This window comes from Neltuma alba, unplaced genomic scaffold, assembly GCF_004799145.2.
Source record: "Neltuma alba isolate B1F8T4 unplaced genomic scaffold, ASM479914v2 tig00004371_pilon, whole genome shotgun sequence".
NCBI classification, from domain to species: Eukaryota; Viridiplantae; Streptophyta; class Magnoliopsida; order Fabales; family Fabaceae; genus Neltuma; species Neltuma alba.
Window position 1 is genome coordinate 54,930 of NW_021633679.1, and position 19,144 is coordinate 74,073.

At 33.8% G+C, this 19,144-nt stretch overlaps 2 protein-coding genes and 5 non-coding genes across 10 annotated transcripts; 1 reads left to right on the forward strand and 6 right to left on the reverse strand.

The window, feature by feature from the left end:
- Positions 1–2,640: 2,640 nt before the first annotated feature.
- On the reverse strand, positions 2,641–2,766 carry LOC114744479 (small nucleolar RNA SNORD14). The gene has a single exon (XR_003740106.1). It is a non-coding gene; the product is annotated as a small nucleolar RNA SNORD14 (small nucleolar RNA).
- A 382-nt stretch (positions 2,767–3,148) lies between these two features.
- Positions 3,149–3,272, reverse strand: LOC114744477 (small nucleolar RNA SNORD14). Its single transcript, XR_003740104.1, has one exon. It is a non-coding gene; the product is annotated as a small nucleolar RNA SNORD14 (small nucleolar RNA).
- A 396-nt stretch (positions 3,273–3,668) lies between these two features.
- LOC114744478 (small nucleolar RNA SNORD14) lies at positions 3,669–3,793 on the reverse strand. The gene has a single exon (XR_003740105.1). It is a non-coding gene; the product is annotated as a small nucleolar RNA SNORD14 (small nucleolar RNA).
- A 325-nt stretch (positions 3,794–4,118) lies between these two features.
- On the reverse strand, positions 4,119–4,207 carry LOC114744480 (small nucleolar RNA snR60/Z15/Z230/Z193/J17). Its single transcript, XR_003740107.1, has one exon. It is a non-coding gene; the product is annotated as a small nucleolar RNA snR60/Z15/Z230/Z193/J17 (small nucleolar RNA).
- Positions 4,208–4,587: 380 nt separating this feature from the next.
- LOC114744481 (small nucleolar RNA Z43) lies at positions 4,588–4,686 on the reverse strand. Its single transcript, XR_003740108.1, has one exon. It is a non-coding gene; the product is annotated as a small nucleolar RNA Z43 (small nucleolar RNA).
- A 2,367-nt stretch (positions 4,687–7,053) lies between these two features.
- On the forward strand, positions 7,054–10,634 carry LOC114744472 (50S ribosomal protein L24-like). Of its 4 annotated transcripts, none has more exons than XM_028932650.1 (6): positions 7,054–7,268; positions 8,274–8,356; positions 8,459–8,554; positions 9,343–9,446; positions 9,537–9,673; positions 10,181–10,634. In XM_028932650.1, the coding sequence occupies exons 2-6, from the start codon at positions 8,297–8,299 to the stop codon at positions 10,261–10,263; spliced, it is 480 nt and encodes a 159-aa protein (XP_028788483.1). In that variant the 5' UTR covers positions 7,054–7,268; positions 8,274–8,296; the 3' UTR covers positions 10,264–10,634. The 4 variants fall into 4 exon arrangements, with proteins under 4 accessions (XP_028788483.1, XP_028788482.1, XP_028788481.1 ...); XM_028932649.1 differs by having other exon boundaries at positions 7,054–7,235; XM_028932648.1 differs by lacking the exon at positions 7,054–7,268 and adding an exon at positions 7,306–7,435.
- Positions 10,635–11,767: 1,133 nt separating this feature from the next.
- LOC114744467 (protein LIKE COV 1-like) lies at positions 11,768–15,747 on the reverse strand. Its single transcript, XM_028932642.1, has 7 exons — positions 15,430–15,747; positions 14,894–14,946; positions 14,073–14,182; positions 13,451–13,618; positions 13,272–13,369; positions 12,507–12,633; positions 11,768–12,259 (listed from the first exon to the last, which is right to left on the reverse strand). The coding sequence occupies exons 1-7, from the start codon at positions 15,568–15,570 to the stop codon at positions 12,156–12,158; spliced, it is 801 nt and encodes a 266-aa protein (XP_028788475.1). The 5' UTR covers positions 15,571–15,747; the 3' UTR covers positions 11,768–12,155.
- Between the last annotated feature and the right edge of the window lie 3,397 nt (positions 15,748–19,144).

Genomic DNA, 19,144 nt, shown 5'->3' on the forward strand with positions numbered 1-19,144 from the left:
TGATCTTTGAATGTTTTAAACCCATAACCCCCTAATGAATGACTTTAGAGGAGTTTTTCATGTTTATTGTCATTATTCCTTTATTCATTTCTTTGTAATTCTTGGATTAGACTTTTATGGTTGGGGGCCTATAAATAGAAGCCACATACAAGGTATTTGTACCCATATATGTATATGAGAAATACTTCTTGTTTTCTCTCCCAATTCTTGTCTTGCTATCCTCTTTCTACTCTCTAACTCTCTTATTTTTATAACAAAAATAAGGTATTATTAAAATTTCTCCCCTCCCTCCCTCCCCTTCAATCAATCTAAACAGGAGATTATTAAAATTTCTCTCCTCCCTCCCTCCCCTCCCTTTTGTAGCTACCCTCCTTTTTCCTCCCCTCTCATTCTCTTGATTAAAATTACTCTTTTGCCTCATATTTTCTATTTATCAAAATTTTATAACTTCATTTTTTAAGTTCATTAAATTTTTTTCTTTTCTCTTCTCCACTTCAATTCCCTCGTACCAAATTAGGAAATTTATTTCAAAAGGCTGCAACCAATTTCAAAAGTTCTGTGCTTCTTTGCTGTTTAATGTAGGATTATACCCATTTTGATTTCGTCATGTAATTTAATTCTTTCAAGTCCCAAATCTGGACAAGAGAGGAACAAGAAAAAGAACAAATCGTCCATTTTTAAGCCTACGACAACACTGCAATTCAACTTCAAAAGATAAAAATTACAATTATCCCTAACTCACCTGAGACTGTCAAGCTTCCCAGAATTCGTCCACTACTTACCATCTCAAACCCTTTTAACATATTATCTAAATCTTAAAAGCTACCTTCCTTTGTAGTCGCTGGTAACAAAATAGGGATGCTTGTTCCCGATGGTACCTTTAAACAATGTATAAAATTTGAAACATAAAATTCCTTATAAAGTACCCTCAATATATACAATCCCTTTCTTTCTTTCTCTTTGTTTTTTTTTTTCAGTCGGATTTCGTACAAGAGATTTTTAATTAAACAAAAAGCTAAAATATCCATTTAGTCTATCCTTTAATTTTAAAAAATATACCTTTAATTTTTTAATCTTAAAATTATTAGCCTTTGCTTCGTATCATATTTTTGTTAACAGAGGTTTTAAAGTTAAGAGACCACTGGACCAAAAATATAAAAATAATAACAATGCATCCGCGCCAATGTTTTGGCGGGCCGTCTCGTCACTCACGTTGACCCTTTTCCTTCAATTTCATTCTCAGCTAAATACACCTACCTAAACATCATACTTTTAGGACTTATTTGGTATAGGAGAGAAGAAGGAAACTAGAGCCGGTAATACAGGCTGGGCCCGCGGACCCAGCCTGCCAGCCCGCCAAAAAAGGCGGGTTTGGGTTGATGTTTTCCCAACCCGTCACGGTGCAGGCTACTCTAGCCCGCACTGCTTTTGACCCGCTCCGTCACGGGCTAGCCCACCAGCCCGCTTTTTTTTTTTTTTTTTTTTCTGATTTTTAATACATTATATAATATAGTTAGATGATTTTGACCATTAAACTTCATATGGACATTACCTCATCCATATCATTATATATATAATTAATTAAGCACTTCATATATATGTATGGTTATATGAAGAGCACTATCCATCTTTTATTTTTATATCTATTTGTCATTAGTATGCACGGCTTCATAAGATTAGATAAATATGTGATTTTCATATAGTCATACATACACACACATAAAAGATTTACTTAATTAATTTGGATAAAAAAACTAGTTAAATTAATTATTTATAAAAAATATATATGTTAGTTTTTCTTAAATTTCTTCTAATATTATAAATTAATTCTCTCTCTTTTTTTTATTAGAATCCATTACTCAAATTTAAAACTCGAAGCTTAATTTCAACATTTCAAATTAGACTTAACTCATACTAATATAATAAATTTAAAAAAAAAAAATTTAGGCGGGTTGGCGGGCTTTTGCCAACCTGCTAAGATGTGGGCTACTTCAGTCCGCACCGCATTTGACCCGCACCGTGACGGACTGACCCGTATCCGCACCGCCAACCCGCTTTCTCAAGTCTAAAGTAAATGGAGGAAATAAGTGTTTTCCATTTGTTGGGTTACTAAAATTTTTAAGCAGAGGCAAAATTCACTCATACCATAAACAAACCCCCCCCCCCAACCCCACCCCACCCCACCCCACCCCAAAAAACAATTAAGACGCTCCCCCCTCACACCCTATCTTGAGCCGAACACACCTGAATTTAATTATTTATTAGTGAAGTACTGAAGCATGATGACAGGCAAAAGCACCCCTCGAACCCACATTTATTATTCTATTTTTCAACATTATATTCTATCAGTTCTTAGATAGCATACACATTTCGGATCCGTTATTCTTCTTGCAGCCAGTCAATATTGTTCTAGATACTTTTTCTTTTTTTGCCAACATTGTTCTTGATATTGCCAAGCTGCGCACTGAGCTTAACGGTGCAAAGCCTGAAGGCTTGTTTAAGTTGTGATGTTTTCATTAAAAAGAATCACCAAGAGGCCTCCTTGTTTCTGCAATCCCTCTAATCCCTTCATCGGTGGTATTTGAACCAAAGTCTTTTCCCCTTTTCGCGCATCAATCAGGAATACAGGAGCAATGATGTGGCCTCAGACATTCAAGGAAGGATCAAGGGCAGCATAAGCTCTCAAGCCGGGCGAAAGGCGAAAGCTCTCAGGCGGCCACTGCGAATGTTTTGAGAAACAAGCCTTTGGATTTCTCATCATTGGCCATGCTTTCCCCTACCGTGAACTTACATACAAGGATCGCATTCCCACATCAAGTTCACAACTGTATAAAACATATTCACACAATCACAAGTTCACAACTCTTTCAACTGATTGATCATGCAACTCTAAGAACAACTACAATTCCCAAATCGCACATCAAATGGTTTCAATAAAACTGGTGTGTTTCGCAATCTATAAAAACCAGACACTCTTGTGCTTGAAGAACGAGAAAAATTTCACAGATCGTGAGGACTCTTGACAACTAGTTATGTGTAATTGAATCTCCTAAAGAAAAACAATTTGATTGAAAAATAAAGAACACCATACAGTTTTCAAAGGTGAACAGAGTTTTAGTTCTAATCAGAAATTCACCAACAATGATTTGACCTCAGACATCCAAGGAAGGATTAAGGCAGCATAAGCTCTCAAGCCTGGCGAAGGCGAAAGCTCTCAGGCGGCCACTGCGAATGTTTTGAGAAACAAGCCTTTGGATTTCTCATCATTGGCCGCATTTTTCACTCACACAGTAAATAGAGATATTTCCTATTACAACTATGCTAGAGAAAATCATTGACACCAACCATTCTATACTCTTCCATCACAATTGATCAAAACAAACATTCACGCAATAACCTATCAATTTACTTTAGTTCAGTGAACATAAAACATTAAGATTAATACAAAACAGAACATGCAGATGATGAGTAAAGGGTATTCAAAGTCCTGACAAGTAGTTTAATATATTACGCCTTTGTATAATCCAATCCTCCATAGAACATCCCACATATTAACCAATACAAAAAATATAAAAGCCACAACTTTGTGCCTTCGTAAAGGCCAGAGGCACAAAAAGGGGGAGAATGAAGTTTGATTTCAAATCAGAAATGCATGATCAACGATTTGTGACCTCAGACATCCAAGGAAGGATTGAGGCAGCATAAGCTCTCAAGCCCGGCGAAAGGCGAAAGCTCTTAGGCGGCCACTGCGAATGTTTAGAGAAACAAGCCTTTGGATTTCTCATCATTGGCCACGTTTTTCCACTGACGTCACATATACAGATATCAATATATCATACACAAACACATTCTTCGTCAAACTGTTATAACAACTAAATTTACACAACTATACTCTTCCTTCACCAACAATTCTTCCAAAAAAAGAGACACAAGCACACATCACGCTAATCCTATCTATTTATGGTTTGGTAAACCGAAGCATTCATGAGAATAATATCTGACATACCATCCATTTTCACAAAATACAGAAAGGATTTAAGCAGCATCAATTCTCAATCCCCAGCAAGGTAAAATTTAATCAACCAACATCGGGACACAGATGCATATGCAAGAAGGGAAGAGATCATCAGATAGGAGCGAAAGACGTAAAATAGTATAATCACTGAAATATCATTTGAACTATGCTTCTGTACATCATATGACCCTCTCAGGACGACTCCATACCCAAAATAAATATTTGGGGTAGAAACATAGCAATTAGACAAAAATGCAACGCCGATGAGATCCGGGGTAGGGAAATTGGCGAAGAAAATGCAGAGAAAATCACCCAAAAATCATAATGTAAGAAAACTAATTTAAAAAGAACGAACGAAATTAGATAAAAACATTACGTATAGTAGGCCTCATAGAGAAGATTAGATTGGTCTTCATGAATAAGATCAGACATATGCTTGTCTATTAAAAAGATTTAATCATCGGCCAATGTTGGATTATTGGGAATGAAAACAAGTCCCCCAAATCGTAAAACGAAACACTGGACAAAGATTTATTCTTGATACTAATTGGAAAATAAAGCCAATTTAAAAGGGACTCGGAATATGGGTGGTGATATATCAGAATGGTCGGCAATGACTAAAGCCAATTACGACGAACGAGACCTTAAAAGTAATCGAATCGTCACAGTCCCGTTCATTTTTTTTTTTTGGAAAACAACACAACTACGATACAGAAAAGAAGTTCAAGAAAAACAAATTTACATCCGTCGACGAGTAATCAACCAGCAAATAAAAACACAGAAAAGACGTTGCGGTACGGTGCTCATGAACTAGCGAGGAAACCTAAGGACATGGGGCGAAACATAACCGGCGGAATACAGAGGTGAGTCGCAAAGTTGGGTGCTTATAAAGAAGGCGACGGAGAGGCGAGATCTAGGGTTTAGTGGGTCAGGGAACGGAAGAGAGGCTGACGTGGCGCTAATGTCTAGAGTGTTCTAATCTTCGGGAGAATTTCACGGAAGGGCAAGCCCATTCAACTGCGAATTATTTTCATATTTGCTATCCTCCCACCTATTTAAGTGTCCTCTTTTTATATTTATTAAGTCAATAAAAATATGCTGGTAAAAAAAAGTCAATAAAAATAAAATTAAAAAAACTCATTAATTATTTTATAAATAACTTATATAAGAAGGATTTATAAATCGAAACAAAGTGATATGAATTAAAAAAAATATTTGCATATCCGTAACAAAAAATAGTTTAATCCCTCATAATAGAAAAAAAATAATTATATAAATGTCTTTCGCTTATTTTTTTTAATTTAAGAAAAATTCAGTCAAAAAAATTTTAATTACCTTAAAATCATATAATAACAAATTTCTGCTCAAGACTGTTTGATAATTAAATTCTTTACTTAGAATCTCACATCTTCCCTTTTTTTTTTATCATCTTTTATGTGGGAGAAAGAACTCATGCACATTTTAATTATATATTTTCAAATATGTAATCTCATAGTTAGGTAACTAAGTTGAAGACTCAAAAAATTAGTTAAGCTTTTTTTTTAATAATAAAAATGTGTTGATTTTCTTAAATTACCTTATTCAATCACGTACATTAAAACTATTTTTTGGTGAAAATACTTTATAATCAATAGAGATTTTTTTAAAACATATTATAAATTTAAAAAATAAAGTAAATTATAGTCTTATATTTAAGGTCGCCAACTAACTCACCTGTAAAAATGTATTTAGTATCAATTAGGTCAGAAAGCCCAACCAAAATAATTTGTTGTTATTTTTCTAAATATAGAAAATTTAAGATATTCATCAGGCATGTATTATGAGCATTGTGGCCGTTGACGCATGCAAGAAGGACAGAGGGGTAGTACTAGGAAAACGGGTTGGCCCGTCACGAGCTCAGACTTAAACGGGCTGACCCGTTTAAGCCTAAGTCCCATAAATGAACTTTTTTTTCAAGCCCTACTTGTGAGATGACAGGTTCAGGTAAACCCGTGTGCTTTTGGCCGGTTTAAGTAAGATGTAATTTTTAAATTTTTTTGCATATTTTATTGAAATAATAAAAATGAAATAATAAAAATACTAATAAAAGGTATAAATAAAAATAAAAATAAGTCACAAACATAAATATCATCATGTTTAAACATCTATCACAGTGTAATAGAATTTATTGAATAAACAAACTAAATAAAAGACAAACATAAACAACTAAATAAGTACTAAGTTTAATAAATAATTGCAATGATCTAGTTTAATTATAAATAATTAACAGAAAAGTTTAACTAACAAACATGGTATACATAAAGAATAATCATTTGTCCTACTGACAAAAAAGAAAAGAGTCCATCATCCCTAATTCTAAATTTGTTCCTAACTATAAAAATAATATATATCTTTATTTTAATTGAAACGATTCTTTAACCAATTCTATTTCAAGTATAAAAAATATGGGATAATGACAAACAAAGACCATAAAATTACATATACAGTATTTTAACAGGTTTTGACAACTTATAAATAACAACACATCTTGTGAGTATAACTAGTTTTAAATTTTGCAATTTTCACATTTTTTTGGTTATTTTCGCAACAATTATGGTGATTTTTTTTGGTGAATGCTATCTGTGTGAGTGGCTGGAGTAAGTAAAACTAAGAGTATGCTATGCGTAAAATGTTAGGGTTTTTCTTTTTAAGTTAAGAAAAAAATAGAAATTTAAAAAAAAAATGTTTGCGGGTTTAAACGGGCCGGCCCGCGACCCTACAAGGCCGGCCTGTTTATTTTTCAATCCTACAGAACTAGCCATTTTAAGCACGACTTCCTTTTAAAAATTTCAAAATACAAGTCCAATCCTCAACTTAAACTAGTTTAAACAGGTCAGTATAACAGGCTCGGCCCGTTTTCCAAGTCTGTGGAAGGCGCACCCTCATTATGTCAAGGAACAAATTTTTAACAATATCATCACCGTTCATTTAACAGATAAAACTGTACGGCCTACATTTCACTTTTACGCGCAAAACGAAGCCGTTTCTTGGTTTGGGGAGACAAGCCGGACGCCCTCTTCGATTTTGCTCTCTGCTTTCTCGCCGACGTCTGACATCTCAGCTGCCTAAACCCCTCTCTCTACGCCTCTTGTCTTCCGCGGCACCGCCGCGGCCGCCGCTCCTTCCTATACTCTCCTCCACCCAAGTCATCTTTCTCTACCTTCGCTTCGTTCTTGGACTGGTTCGTCTAGTCTTCTTCGTCTTCGATTTACCTGTTTCCACTTCGTCTCTAATTATTTATCCTCCTTGTTTTTTTTTTTTTTAAACTTTTATCTTCTTTTTCCTTTTTATTTTTTATTTCTTCGAACGAGCTTCGTGTATCTGTTACAGTGTTAGAATGTAGAGGGTGCATGGAAGAAATTTTTTTTAGTGAGAAAGAAGGTTTGATCTTTGAATGTGTTGAGTTTTACCATTTTCGAAGGCTTGTTGCTTTCCTCCCATTTTCTTGTGTAGTTTTTAACCTTTTAACGTGTCCCTCCTCTCTAGGGTGGTGAAATCACATTCACAGTGACAGCAATCTCATGACCATTCCGCTAATTCTATTGCTGTGCGCGGACTGTGGAGTTTTTTTTTTTTTTTTTTAATTTTTTTAAATGTAGACTCTTCTTATTCCAAAAGCATTAGTCTTTGATTTGTTAACTTCAGTCTGGAATTTTACTCATGTTGGTTATATATTTTTCATACAATATGATAATATGAACAATATAATACGCATAATGCGTATTCATGTATATTGATCTTCACACATTTATGCATGGATAAAGGTGTATATGTGCCATACATCTTGAATTTTTATCAGAAGATAAATGGAGAATATGCAGAGTGAATGAAACAGAACGTTAAAAAAGAAGTGCACTGCATGAAAGGCCCTGGCCTCGCGTGACCCTGTGCACCGATTGGCCAGGACATCAGGATTGCTCACGGGCAGGGGTTTGGACCTCTGTCCTGGCCTGTGAACACCCCTACCTATTGGCCCCACCATAATTTGCCGTAGGTTAGGTAAACTCTACTCATCATGAACAGATTCAATAACCTCAGAATGAACCTGAATTCGGTTTCAACTGAAGGATTTCAATCTCAAGTGCTTTATATGTTCTCCCCTGAATTTCTATTGGAACTAAAATGAATCTACATTCTTGCTCATGTTTTATTTTGTTTAAAGTGTTTAATATTACTTTCCAAGGTCGGATTCTTACATAACTCTGTTTCTATTGAACAGTAATTAGATACTTATCTCTTGAAATGGGTTGGAAAGCTGCTGAGAAACTTATTAGGCACTGGAAGGTTCTTAGAGGGGACAATGTAAGCTAGTATTATTTCTTTCGCATCCTTGTTATGCCCGTCTCTATTCTTCTGTCTTATCATTTTGCTTTGAAAGGGATTTATTTTTGTCATTTGTTACAGGTAATGATTATTAGGGGAAAAGACAAGGGTGAGACTGGAGTTATTAAACGTGTAATCCGCTCTCAGAATCGTGTTATCATTGAGGGAAAAAATCTGGTGAGATGAATTTTTCATTTTGCCTTTCTTTGTTAAAGTTTTTATGTGAAATATTAAACATATCAGCTTGGGTTTGTCAAGCAAGATCCCTCATCAGTCTGGCAATCAGTATTTTTAGACATCAAAACTTAATTGGATTTATGATATTGGTGAACTTACTGCTACGGAATATGTCATTGCTTCTGATTCTGTCAGGCAAGAAAGATATGTACTTTCTTAAATTCTCTGTATCCCGTGGATCACAAAGTAGATTGAGCAACAATTTATTCCATCTAGGCTTGAATATGAAGATCTATTAAACTGTTTATGAATTTATTGGAAATTTATGGTGACATTAGACCTTCTATGTTGTGAATCTCAGAGCTGTTCCGTCCCATAATAATAAATAATTCATATTTTGACAACTATATGTGTATGTGTTATTTGCACAGGCGAATTATCTGAGAAGACTGAATCTTTTAGCATGATGGATAGTTGGTTTTCTTTTTGCCATACTAATGGTTTGGTTTTGTTATGCAACTCTTTTGATTTTGCCCATCCAAAGGTTTTCATGCTATAGGAATAGAACCCTTCCCAGAAGGCGGCTATTCCTTAAGTATCTTTTTAGGTGATGCATATATTTTGTTCTTGGTAAATGGAGTTTACATTTTACCAAAACAAAACTGTATGTTTATGTGTATCACAATTTATTTTCCTCGTGAAAATCTGAATTAAATGGTTCCTTGAGCGTCTAGTTTCTCCATATGCATGATATATTTTCACTTCAATGCTTTTTTACTTCCTTTTAGGTAAAGAAACACATTAAACAAGGACAAGGTCATGAAGGGGGGATCTTTACCGTTGAAGCCCCGATTCATGCCTCAAATGTGCAAGTTGTTGATCCAGTGACAGGGTGTGTACATGTTAATATACTAAACTGGTGATGGCATGCAAAGGTTTTGGAGTCAGATAATTTTAAAATGACAAGCCTTTTCTTGTTCAGGAAGCCTTGCAAAGTTGGAATTAGATATCTTGAAGATGGTACTAAAGTCAGAGTGTCCAGAGGTATGGGAGCATCTGGCTCCATAATCCCCCGGCCCGAGATCTTAAAGATAAGAACTACCCCAAGACCTACAGTCGGTACACACTTAAAAATCACGCTTCTTTTTGGTTGAAGCCTTTTTATTTCCATGTCCTAATCATGTACTTACCTCTTTCCTCTTCAGTATGTCTGACCTGAGCAGTAACACTTACTGTTGATCTTAATTGTTATCATAGATCTAGTGAAATGCACAAATTGTTTTTGAATAAATTCACAAGACAGGTGGAAAAGAAGGGAGTGAGGGTTATTTGTTGAATTTCATGTTTAAATTGTCAACTTGCTTCTACTTCTTGGATGCATGTAAGTTAGTGCTAATGTTTATTGGTATGGCGTAATACATGCCTCTTTGAACAGAGGGATGTGGGTGATGCATCTGATTATACCCGTAACCCAAATGTCACACTTCAGTTGGAGAGAATTTGAGCAAATATGAATGTTTGTACTTTATATAATTTGGGTGAACACTGGTGTTTATTATATATTTGTATATTGAAATTGAAATTATCCTGCTGAGTTTCAAAATCCCTTCATTATTCTTTTTGCAGCTGGTCCCAAAGATACTCCGATGGACCTTGTGCTGGAGAAGACTTACGATGCCAAAACAGGGAGAGGCATGCCTGACCTTTAAAGAGATTATGCATTTTACTGTGGCAGTGATTGGCAAATTGCTTTTGAATAGTTATGGTCATAGAAATGGACCGTTGTTGCTCCACTTCCGTGCTTTAGGTCTAGTACCTCATCACCCCCGTCATGCCAAGGAAGTTCCTGTTTCAAATGCGACTTTAAAGGTTAGCAAATAGTTAAATCGATTAATGAATGATTCTTCAGCTTCCCAGGTGGAATGAGGTCTATTTAATTGATGGCAACTTCTTTTGTTTTTTTTTGTTTTTGAGCAAAATTGATGGCACCTTCAGAAGGTCATTTTCCTTCATAAAATATTGAAGCTGCTGGACTATGCTTTCATAATCCATGTTTGAAGATGGATTTTTCTTGCTATTACATATATATATATTATGAAATATTCCTTGTCGATTAACCCCTCCGACACCCCCCCCCAAAAATAAAAATAAAAGAAGAAAAATTGTGTTGCCTGAGCAGTCGATATGTAACGTGGTTATGTGAAGGAGAACTAAGCACACGGTTTCTGGTTAAAATTGTTGCTTGAAATATTTCAATGACTTCATTCACTGAGAAAAAAAATATTTTATTGACAGTAAATTTTTTAGTATTATACTACTTCCGATCTTTAATATAAGATTTTGTTTGATTTTTATTTTGATCTTAATTATAAGACTCTAATCTATTTTGTTTCTCATATTTATGCATTATTATTCAAGATAGTCATTTTAATAATAATAGTTCTAAGTAATAAACTTGATTAGTAAGGATATTTTAAGAAATACAATACCTATTTATTACAGATAACTAACTTAACATATTTTCTTAATTTTTTCAAATTAATTAACTAGATTTTATAATTAAGACTAGAGGAAGTACATATGTACATATTATATTTATACATTTGCACTAGACTAATTGCATGGGTCCCCTGGGGGAGTCCACTTCACAAATTTGAATATTAGTTGAGCTGTTAACTTGAAATTTATTTTTAGGATTAGAAGTGTCTTTTTGCCAACAAGGAAAAATAAATTCCTTTTTGAGCATAAAGAGCGAAAAGCAGGTTTCTAATTCTGTTCTAGATGCAAAAATTAGATATGTTAATTGAGCAAAAAAAATGTGAAAGCAATCTCATTTGTTTAAATAGTCATATACTAAAAGAAGAATTTTTAAAGTTCTGTTTCGTATAAAATGAAAATTAAAAAGTTTATGAATTATCACCTGTTATGTATATGAAAAATTTTCTTAAGAAACAGGACTTTCAAACCTGAACCCTGCCCCATTTTTCATATAGAAGCACTTATTTGGCGTAAAATGAAAATTAAGAAGTTAATGAAATATCACCTGTTACAGGACTTTCAAACTTGAACCCTGCCCCTTTTTTCATAGAGAAGCACTTATTTGGCACTGCTTATATCAAGTGATTATGGCCACTGAAACGACTTGCTTCACATATTTGTGCCTCCTACTTAGTAATTCATGATTAAAAAACTACAAACAAGTACTGATTTCACTTTTCGTCAAACCCAATTTCTCTACACCGTGCCGAGTCTCATATTAACGCAACTCATTAACTACATTTTTAAGATAAAAAAAGATTTGTCTCAATTTAAAAAAAAAACCAAAAATGATAAAACAAGCTAACGCAATTTTTTCGATAGGAGTAGGCAAGGCAAAGGGCGCCATTCTGAAACAAGACTTCCAAAGCAAACGCCTAATAAATTCTACATTATATTACATAGGAAAGAATGTTACAAGTGCCATCAGAATCTGAAACACTTTCTCATAAACCACCAAATTCAAATTTGCATTCCAAATGCATGCTGGAGTGCATTATGGCCAATCTGATGGCTCCATATGGAACGAACGAACGTAGCAGAAGAACCACAACCAAGTCTAGCATCAGCTTCTGTCAGGTCTACTTCTATCATTTGTAGTAATTACCACGCGAGAATCGATCGTCGACAGAATCTGTGGCATTGACATCCCTCCAGAAACAACAATTTCTGCAATGTTCATAGCAATTTCAACTTACTAATTCAGGATTATCTGTTACAACTTCAAGGCTGATCAACCCATGCCTGGCTCTTCAGCCAACACACACACACACACATGTTCCTAGTTGCATACATCCATAATATCTAAACAGCCTATGCCCAAGGATGATATCTTAGAGAATAAGTCAGTATTGACTTGATCTGGGTTCTATACTTGAGAGACTTATAAGAAACTATAAAAACCAAAACAACTCACCAATTCCTTCACGGACGGATAAGTTTGGTCTAATGACATCACGGGTGTTGACAAGAAATATATCACCAATATAAAGATGGTTCGTGGGAACATAGACACAGCATAGCTCCTCATCTCCTGAATAGCTCTGCAAGAGAAAAATGTGAAAATTTAACAAGCTACTTAAACTTTAAAACTCTGATAATAGAATGTTAGAATTTTCATCAACGAGCATTTATCGTTAGCTTAAACTTGACAGACAAACAGTTTTACACCTACTGAACTGTAAACACGTGGCGTGGGCATCAAGAAAATGACAACTGATTATGGAGTACGTCAAGAATCTGAGTAACTCAAACTGTTGCATTGCACGTAGCTTCAAAGACAACAAAGGGCAAGGAATTTGAAGTACAAAGCAATCAACAGCATACAATAGGAGATGCAATTTTGCAAGTTAACAAACATGTCACGGTGAAAAAAAGAACCACACTAATGGAGAATAACAATTGGCTCAGCCTTCCAACATGTATATGTATAGGCATCAACAATATGCGCTTCGGACGAAACAAGCAAATGTATCTAGGGAAGTGTGAATCCCACGAGAAACATTGATTTGCATTATCAATAAGCAGGCAGAGACTCAGACCAACAAAACTCAGCCAGAAAACAATCGGGATTACAATATAGAATATAAGGACATCATAGCTACAAAAAGAAACATTCTACTCATAAAAATTACAAAAAAGAAAAAAAAAATCTTTCGACACATTGAAGTTCTTTAGAAACCTGAAGGACAACAGATGAGGTGATGAATCCAAATGCATATTCACCAACTCGAGGATGCCGAATGATTGCTACTTCTTTGAAGGCTTGTGTATTTTGGTCTGTAACAACACATTAACATATATTATTCTCTGACACGCTATCACATTCCAATCAAGCTCAAAAGATGTTTGAATACAGACCTGGTGAAATAGCAGCACTAATTTGTTTGGAGGCATTATAAATATGACGTACAAGTGGCATTCGCTTGATAAACCACTCCCCAAGGCCCAGGACAGATGCACCCAACCATGATGACATGAAAATCCCGACCAAGAAGATGAAAGTTATGGAAGTTATGAATCCAAGACCTGATAAAAAAAAAAAAAGTTATGGGCAAATAATTTTAACATGTTTACTACTAGTAGGCCACATGATTAGTAAATTGAGAAGTTGGAGAGAATAATAAGCCATATTTCTATTCTCCACTAATCACTTCACTAGTTTTGTTGCACTGAATTACGCAAGGTTACTAAAACAGAAAACATTGAAGAACAGCAATAACAAGTCTTATCCTATTAGGTGAGGTCGGCTACATTGAAGTGAAAAAAAAAAAATTAATATTAATATTAACAATAATGTAAAGCCATGAAAACTGAATTGCCATGCATTGAAAACATTGTACAAGAAAGTGCTTTTTTCTAACATTTTATGCACTGGACAGATGTTGCTGATTTTAAAATATCATGGACAAAAACAGTGATTTGCAGCCACTTTATCACATACATTTGTTCCGCGAGAGGTGAAGGAATATAGTAGACTTACCAAAAATATCGATTCCAAGTTGAGCATAGATAGGAGAAAAAAATCCATCCACGAAATGAACAAACCACCATGTTATATAGAAGGTTATTGCAATTGGAAAGAGAATGACACTGCAAACAAAGTAATGGTCAGCTTCTGGAGCATTAGAATAAGTTAATGCATTTTCAGATATGGTAAGTACAAGTCTCATGAAACAATCAGCTTTGGCTAAAGCAGGTAGCAGCTAGGTCTTATTTAATATCACCAGGAGAAGAACATGAACAGCAGTGTTCCAAAAATCGCATACAATCATCCTAGCTCATCACCTATTTTTCGAAGAATAGTAAAACAAAAAAGAAAGAAAACTTAAATTAATTGATAAAATGCCCATACTCAGGAGTTCAAAAAGCAGCATTAATGCATAAACGGGCATTAATATGATGAGGTGGAATTTCTCTTGTTTGGCATATGAAAGAGGACATTCAAACAAAAAAAAAAAATTTACATAAATCCATCACTCCCTCCTAATCTATTCATCTGCTTTAGAATAGGGCTGTTTTCCTAGCCTTTTCATGTCTTCCAGCTCTCATATTTCTGATTGAGTTGCCCTATATATCTCCGTATGTATAGACACGAATGAAGACTAAAAATTGCCACTGCGCATTTGGTTTAGATTTCAGACAACAGAGTTTGGAAAGCAGACTGACAACAACTATAATAGTAAAAATTAACTAGGCCATACGAGCACACCTGTCAATGTAGGAATAAGCAATAGCATAGCATACGTCCAAGGCAATAATACCGGTATTAAAATTTGACGTGAAAAACTAAGAATTACGCACCATCCAGTCATGAACTTTTTAGACGCCCAGCTCCGAACAACTTTGTAGAACGTCTACAAAGGGACAAACAAAACTGCAATCTATCAGTCAAATACTTCAGGCAGAGGAATAAAATATACACCTAAACAAGAGAGATAACTTTCGTCAGGTGTTAAAATCTGTGAAAAGTATTTAAATTCAAACATATAACCATGTAAATCTTGCGAAAATTGAGATGCTTAAACGGTTTGACCAATAGATTTCATCACATTAACAGGCATGAGAAATAATAATTACGGGATTTAAAAAAAAAATAAACCAGCTGAAGTCATGATATGTTCAATTTAAAAAAAGTGCTTAGCAAGCAATCACGCTTCAATTCAGCATAAAAACGTAGCAACCATGCCCACAACAGTAGCAGGCGATTCGACCAAGGCCGTGATGAATCGCCTGTAGTTGAATTTTCCATCATTTTCTATTGCCGGATAAAGCAGCCAAAGACCAAGTAAGCACACATGGACAAATAGAAACCCTAAAGCAATGAATGAATCAATCACCTCGCGGCCAGCATGATGAGTGGAGGAGGAGGGAGAAGGCTTGGAACCGGCACCGTCGTCGCCGGAACCGGCCACCGGGATGAGAAGCTCCCGATCTCTGTCTCTGTTAGCCATTAAGGTCGGCGATTGGTTATCGCCCATCGGGAGAAGGAAACGACAGCAAGCAAGCAGCGCCGCTTGAGAAATCAAAACCCCACAGCTTGACCTCGCAGGTCTCGCTTCTGAATCTGCGTCCCCGGTCGGAACGAAAGAGAAATGTCAAAATTTTCAAAGAAACGAAAATAAATCTTTCCTACTCCAGCAATCAGAATCTCTCTCCGGCTTCAACTGCTTCATTTTCAATTATTGTTGTTTTTGTTTTTTGCCATATTATTATTCGGGGTTTTTTGCCCTGATTATTGGGGGTTGAAAATTATATGTAGTATTAAAAAAATGATCTTATTTATCGGATTGCTTTGCCTTCAAGTGAGCACGGATTTCTTTTCTTTTTTTTTTAATTCATCCAACAAATATTATCTATATACTGCTAGTTAATATATTTGTAATTGTAATTGTAAGTATACATATAATACGTTGAATAAGTTAAAATAAAGTACGGCTTGAACTTTTTTTTTTTTTGAAAATTCAATGTCTGACTTGAATTATTAATGCAACATACTCCCTTTCGTCCTTGATAATAAAGTGATTTTACAATCCAAATCATGTAGATTAAAATATTGGTAAAAAATAATAAATGGATAAGAAAATATATAATTTTTTTGGAAAAATTAATCTTTTACTCATGTAGTTTTAACTTGTTTAAAATCTAATCTCTTTATTTTAGTTCGGTGTAACTCAGTCCTTATAATTTTGACTCGGTTATAACATAATCTCTGAAATCTGATTTGGTGCAATCCACTTCTTATATTTTTGACATTTTATAATTTAATCCCTATCTTTATTAGACGTATAGATATATAGTTTTATTTTTCTAAAACAACAAGACTAAATTATAAAATTGTTAAAACTATAAAAATTGAATTGCAACTAACTCAAACTATGAAGACTGAATTACATAAAGTTAAAGTATAATGACTAAATTATAAATGAGTTAAAATTATAAAAACTAAAAAATTAATTTTTTCAGTCTTTTTTTTTTCTAAATATACCTTTATTTGTTGAGAGAGTAAATAAAAAGGAATGATTGAGAAAAATTGAGACTATATAATACTTCTTTGGGTTTTAAATATAATATTTAGTGCTGCCAAAAAAAAAATATTTAGCTTGTATTGTACTGTAAACTAGATCGAGGTACTACTTTGCACAAGAAGTTAGATGTTACATTTAGGAGGGAAGGAAGTGTGATATCAAATGGGAGAGAATTTGTAGTAATTATTTTATAGATATAAAAAAAATAGTTAAAATTTCTGGTAAAAAAAGTGCAACTCATTTATAATTATGGCACCAGTCCTATCATTAATTAGAATTTCATGCGTGAAAATAAAAAAATTTCAATAGATATGGATCTTATGAGAAAGAAATCAGCAATATAGAAAATCAAATGAATTTTGATTTTACAGCACCGGACTGAGCAGAGATTATCAAGCATGAGGGGGGGCATGCCGCTAACTTGGGAATAAAATAATTTAAGGTTAATAATTAAAATAATTATCCATAAATCTCAAGTATAAATATAAATAGGTTTTAAATTTAAAAAATTATTTTTATTTAATTTTTTTCACATGAAATCAGCTAATTTTCCCTTAAAAATTTAGGGGTGACGAAGGAGCTCATGTGAGATGAGGATATTTTTAAATTATATAAAAGGGTAGTAGGTGGATAATTGGAAGAATTGAAGACAAGATAAATGAGTAATGGAGGATTAGAAATGGAGCCTAAGGAAGCCATTTGATTGGGCTGCGTATAGGGTGGCGTCACGTGTCAAGTGTTGTTAATGAGTTGTCGCCAATAAATTTTCGTTGTCTTAGCCGCTTGTGGACTGTAGTGGGCTGCTTCATAAAAACGTTATTATGTATTTTTATAATATTATCAGAAATAATATGGTAATATACTGTCTCTATTCCTTGATGCCTTCTGCGAATTATATTACAAACTAGATATTATATTTAAGATTAAATATAATACTCTTATGATCCTATTTATAAGGCACAGAAAAAAGATTTTTTAGCCCTATTTATAACTCACTTTATTAAATTTTTAGTATGAATGTATTATTTTGTCTTTCATATATTACGGTGCACTAATAGGTAGTTATCTTTTTTAAAAGTTACATATATTAAATATGGGTAAATTTAAAAAATTATTATATTTTAATGGAGAGTTAATGTATTTTAAGGTTTTTTTATCTGTGTGAAATATGTTAGAAGTGCTTTATAAATAGGACCAGAGGAGTACTCCCTCCGTCCCTTATTATAAGATCATTTTAACTAAATTACTCGGTTTAAAAAAACAGTTAAAATTAATTGAAAGCAATTAATATGTAATAAATATAATTTTTTTTAAATATACCCCTATATATAAATGGGTAAATGTGAGAGAATAATAGTGAGATAAATGAAAAAAGAGAATGTATTAAATGCATTAAATTAAAATAAAATAAATAATAATGTATTAAATATTCAGACAAACTCAAAAAAGATCTTATAAAAAGAGACAAATCCATTCAAAAAATTAGATCTTATAATAAGAGACGAAGTAGTATAAGATATAAATCAGATCCTACACTCTAGTTCTTACTATAAGACATTAGCCGGGTCATTAACGACTTTTTCTTAGTTTACCCCTGGTTACAAATTATTAAATATCATAATAATATTTATTAAGAAACATTCATGTAAATCACATTATTAAATGAGAGTAGATTTGGAGAACTTTATAATTTTAAAATACATTTAATGACAAAACTGTCATTTCTTAGTCTGTGTGAATTAGTTGATGACATTTTATAATAAGAACTAAATAGAGTATTAAGAATAAAAGTTAGTAATAATTAGATCATGAGAAACTTTGTTGGAAGTTGCATCATAAATATCAATTCACATTGCTGGAAATTGCAAATATCAAATGTAAGTCAGATTGTTAAGTTCATAAGTTACTTTAGTGATTTATAATGCTATTTCACCATCATTTTATAATCAATACTTTGATATTTAAGTATATCTAAATTGGTGTTTGCAGCTCATTTTTAATTAAATTGTTTGAACCTTATTAATAAATTAAAATTTCAAAACCTAACCATCATTCCTCCTATTATATTTAGTATTACGATTGAGAATTGAGATTGAAGAACCAAGAATTGGTTGCATATCTCGTCCAACATGATGAGAAAATCAAGTTTAAAAAAATATTTTTATATAAGTCCAGAAAAAAACTCTTCCTACCAATTCGAGAATGATACGACGCCGTCCACACCCCTGCTGCCAACTTCTTTTACTCCTCCACCCCACCACAACACGGCTCAGTGCAGCGTCTGCACTGTAACTAGCTAATCGTTGGTGAAGCTTCCTCTTGTGGGCGAAGGGGAAGAGATGGCAGTGAAGATTGCCTTGCAGGTTTATTTCTGCCAGACAAAGGATGAATTAGAGGAGGAGGAACTCGGGAGATGCATGGCATCCACCTCAGCATAATCAGTCACCAAATGTTGATTGTTTAGTTCTGTTAGGAAAGATTAATATTGCTATGATTTTGCTGCTTCCATTGTCCTTTAAAAAAAAAA

Bases quoted from the DNA above. Each gene is read 5' to 3' on its own strand.
- LOC114744472 (XM_028932648.1), top strand. From the start codon at position 7,405: ATGGAAGAAATTTTTTTTAGTGAGAAAGAAG. The intron at 7,436-8,273 runs GTTTGATCTTTG...TCTATTGAACAG, and splicing joins TTTTTTTAGTGAGAAAGAAG to TAATTAGATACTTATCTCTT. The intron at 8,555-9,342 runs GTGAGATGAATT...ACTTCCTTTTAG, and splicing joins TCATTGAGGGAAAAAATCTG to GTAAAGAAACACATTAAACA.
- LOC114744467 (XM_028932642.1), bottom strand. From the start codon at position 15,570: ATGGGCGATAACCAATCGCCGACCTTAATGGCTAACAGAGACAGAGAT. The intron at 13,370-13,450 runs GTCTGTATTCAA...GTGTTGTTACAG, and splicing joins TAGTGCTGCTATTTCACCAG to ACCAAAATACACAAGCCTTC. The intron at 12,634-13,271 runs GTTTCTAAAGAA...TTTCTCTTGCAG, and splicing joins CCTCATCTGTTGTCCTTCAG to AGCTATTCAGGAGATGAGGA.